Source organism: Setaria italica, chromosome II (assembly GCF_000263155.2).
Source record: "Setaria italica strain Yugu1 chromosome II, Setaria_italica_v2.0, whole genome shotgun sequence".
Lineage (NCBI taxonomy): Eukaryota > Viridiplantae > Streptophyta > Magnoliopsida > Poales > Poaceae > Setaria > Setaria italica.
In genome coordinates this window covers 44,189,735-44,193,732 of record NC_028451.1, presented here as the reverse complement: position 1 = coordinate 44,193,732, position 3,998 = coordinate 44,189,735, and the positions used below count along the sequence as shown (strand labels likewise).

At 61.2% G+C, this 3,998-nt stretch overlaps 1 protein-coding gene across 1 annotated transcript; it reads left to right on the top strand.

Annotated features, from left to right (window-relative positions):
* The first annotated feature begins 96 nt into the window (after positions 1–96).
* On the top strand, positions 97–1,787 carry LOC101762644 (protein BZR1 homolog 1). Its single transcript, XM_004958073.4, has 2 exons — positions 97–535; positions 693–1,787. Exons 1-2 carry the CDS (start codon positions 284–286, stop codon positions 1,419–1,421), a joined length of 981 nt encoding a protein of 326 aa, XP_004958130.1. The 5' UTR covers positions 97–283; the 3' UTR covers positions 1,422–1,787.
* Positions 1,788–3,998: the final 2,211 nt, after the last annotated feature.

Genomic DNA, 3,998 nt, shown 5'->3' with positions numbered 1-3,998 from the left:
ATCCAGTTGCAATAAAGTAAAGTTACCGTACCACCCTCGTGAGCTACCCCGGGCCCACGAGGGCGAAAGCTCAAAGCGGCTAAAGGCTCCAGCTCGCACGCCATGCCATCGCACACACACCCCACTCTACTCTTCTCTACTACGGCCAAGCCAGCAGCAGCCGGAGCCACAGCCACCTCCCTCCCCCACTAGTCAATACTCGCTGCGCAGTACGCCACCCACCACCTCGCCATTAAAGAAAGAGGAGGCAACAAGGCAAGTCGCAGGGGGGAGAGGTAGCGGCATGCCGGCAGCCAGCATGACGTCGGGGGCGGCGGCGGCGGGCGGGCTGGGGCGCACGCCGACGTGGAAGGAGCGGGAGAACAACAAGCGGCGCGAGCGCCGGCGCCGGGCCATCGCCGCCAAGATCTTCACGGGGCTCCGCGCGCTCGGCAACTACAAGCTCCCCAAGCACTGCGACAACAACGAGGTGCTCAAGGCGCTCTGCCGCGAGGCAGGATGGGTCGTCGAGGACGACGGCACCACCTACCGAAAGGTCCGAGCTTTCTACCTTTCTTTCTTCTTGGTCCCTGATCTCCCTCTCCCCGTTCTTCCGGGATCTTGGATGCGCGCCCGCGCGCGTAGATCTGGTCGGCGAACAAGGACATGACCTGAGCCGATGAAGCTCACCTTCGTTTCTCGGTTCTTTGCAGGGATGCAAGCCGCCGCCGGGGATGATGAGCCCGTGCTCGTCGTCGCAGCTGCTCAGCGCGCCGTCCTCGAGCTACCCGAGCCCGGTCCCGTCATACCACGCCAGCCCGGCGTCTTCGAGCTTCCCGAGCCCGACGCGCCTGGACCACAGCAGCGGCAGCAACACCAACAACCCGGGCGCCGCCGCCGCGGCCTCCTCGCTCCTCCCGTTCCTCCGGGGCCTGCCAAACCTCCCGCCGCTCCGCGTCTCCAGCAGCGCTCCCGTCACGCCGCCGCTCTCCTCGCCCACGGCGGCGTCGCGCCCGCCCACCAAGGTCCGCAAGCCCGACTGGGACGCCGTCGTCGTCGACCCGTTCCGGCACCCCTTCTTCGCCGTGTCGGCCCCCGCCAGCCCCACCCGCGCGCGCCGGCGCGAGCACCCGGACACCATCCCCGAGTGCGACGAGTCCGACGTCTGCTCCACCGTGGACTCCGGCCGCTGGATCAGCTTCCAGATGTCGGCGGCGACGACCGCGCCCGCGTCGCCCACCTACAACCTGGTCAACCCGAGCGGCGGCGCCTCCGCCTCGAACTCCATGGAGCTGGACGGGATGGCCGCCGCGGACATCGGCCGAGGCGGGCCCGCGGAGTTCGAGTTCGACAAGGGCCGCGTCACGCCGTGGGAAGGCGAGAGGATCCACGAGGTCGCCGCCGAGGAGCTCGACCTCACGCTCGGCGTCGGCACCAAGTGAAGGGACAGTCATCTCGCAAAAGCTCGGATCTTTGAGCTCATGTGCTGCAAGTCTGCAATGCCATGAACCCGTGAGCATCGAGAACCAGCTGATCGCGGTTCTTGTGACATTGTGAGATCAGCGGCAAAAGAATGTGTAGTAGCCGCGTGACGAAACTGACGAAGCGTTTCGTGCTGCGGCCGATTCGATCGGGCGTTTCGATGTAGGTGTAGTGATGATGTTGTTTCATTTCATTCATGGACTGATGAGAAACTGAGGAATCAGAACAATCGTTCGTTCTTCTGAATTGGATTGGATCACCGATTGTATCGTCACACGTTTGGATGCTCTCCTAGTCTCCTGCATCCATTGGCACTTTTCACTGTTTGTCCTGTGCTCCTCAAAATGCGTGACCCTCGTGGGTGAAAAGAGACGGAGGAATGGGCCGAACTTTGTGACTCGATCTTGTCTCTCTTGGACGTGACCGTACTGCATTTTTACTGCTATCCCTTTGGTACTACGGTTGCAGTATTTTCTTTATCTTTTTCACAGTTTACTGTGGGGTGAGTATCTTCTCTGGGAACGTGAGCTAGGATACTAGGCTACCGACTGTCCACCGTCATTACAGTTCCCCGACGCCTGCGACGCATGTTAGCGAACGCTCACGCATGAGATGTCGAATTAGCGACCATCAGACCAATGTAGATGCATCATGTAGTAGCAGATCAGATGCCCAAATCGCTGACTTGCACACACACACACACGGACATCTTTTCCCAGCGACAGACGAACGGCACTCATCAATCAGTTGCTAGGCATCGGCCCGGCCGGCACCCTGTAGATGCTGTTGCCTCCGCACCAAACCAATCATCCGCCGCGCCTGCACACACACACACATCGACACGCACGCACCTGTACGAAAAACGCAGGCATCAACACAGGCTCCATCCAGCTGCGCCCCGCGAAATCATTGGGACGCACGAGCCGAGCCAGTGGCACAAGCGTATCCTGGAGCGGCCATGGTGCGGTGCACCTCGCGCTCTGGCATGTCCGATCACCCGTCCGCGTCCGTCCCCGGCGGCCGTGTCGGGGATACCGGCCGGCGTACACGAGCGAGACATATACGCGATGGCCGATGGCCCCCCTCTGTTCGTGCTCCCATTATTGATCGACGTGCGCCGCGGCGTGCGCGGGGCCGGGGAGCTCGCTCGGCATCCCCAGCAGTGACATCGCACAGTGCCGCGACGGGCACGCACGTCCGCTAGCTTCCGCGGCCGGGGTTACTGCGTGCTGGCTGCGCGGCTACAGTGCCATGTCCTCCTGGCTGCCGCCGCGCGCGATCGGGTCCTCCGCAGCCTGCGGCGCCGGAGCGCGCGTGCCCGGGGCACGCAGCGACAGCGTCATCGCCTCGCGTCGTGGCCGCCTGCCGCTGCCAAGGTTCCCTGAAGATCCGGTGCGGATCGTGCCCGATGACAATGATGCACGGGGGGGCGCATGTGCGGCTGTCCAATCAGTCGCCGCGGCACCGAACGCCGGACGGCGACGCGTACGCGAATTAATTAGTTCCAGGACCGCCATGCAGCCACGCCGACCGACGGGTGGGGGCGTTTTCTAATCCCGCTCGTGCGCGCGCCGCGACCGGCCCGGAGCCCCCCACCACTTGTGTAGTTGTGTGTTGGTTGGATCTTGGACGGAGGCACGGAGCGGAGCGGCTGTCGTTGGCGACGAGAGATAGAGACCGGGGGCGCCGGGCGGTAACGTAACGTGACTACGCGAGCGACGCCCTCGCGCGGCAGGCGGCGGCGACGGGGGCGGGGAGGTCGCTGTCACCCGTGCGTTGGCCGTTTGACGGGTTGCGTTGAGCTGCCACAGTGCTAAAGTAGACGCGGCCAGTCATCAAGCAAAGCACGCAGGCTCCTGACTAGACGCGGCCACAGTGCCAGAGTACGAATGGATCGTGCTGCTGTGAGCTCGCGACCGACTACGATTCGCCAACACGTTTCGAAGCTCTGTTTGTTGCTGCGTTGCACGTTTCAGAGACGATGCTAATCATGTTCACCAACCCCTCGGCCCCTGCACGCGGCCGGGCGCCTGCACCGTAGCGCGAGCCGAGGCCTCTGTCGTGCGTGCTGCGCCGTGACATGTTCTCGTGCTGCGCCGGGTAACAAATTAATTAGTGGGCTGGTTGTTCCATGCTTCTCGGGCCTTGGCCTTGTTTCATTGCATATACCAGCAGGCCCAACAGATGGGCCGCGATCTAGAAGATGTAACCCCGGGGAAGAAGTCCGAAACCGAACGGGCGGGCTGAATGCGCGTTCCCATCTAAATCCGCGCGCCACGGACGCCTAATCGGAAACCGTCGCGGCTACTGAGCGCGTGTTTGATAATATCACGTTGCTAATTAGAAGAACTAAATATGAGCTAATTATAAAATTAATTGCAGAATCCCTATATTAATTCGCAAGATGAATCTATTAAGCCTAATTAATTTATAATTAGCACATGTTTATAGTAGCAGCATATTATCAAATCATGAATTAATTAGGCTTAATAGATTCGTCTCGCGAATTAGACTCCATCTGTACAAAGATTTTGTAA

Excerpts from the sequence above, each read along its gene's own strand:
- LOC101762644 (XM_004958073.4), top strand. The coding sequence starts at position 284 with ATGCCGGCAGCCAGCATGACGTCGGGGGCGGCGGCGGCGGGCGGGCTG. Across the intron at positions 536-692 it reads ACGGCACCACCTACCGAAAG|GGATGCAAGCCGCCGCCGGG; the intron begins GTCCGAGCTTTC and ends GGTTCTTTGCAG.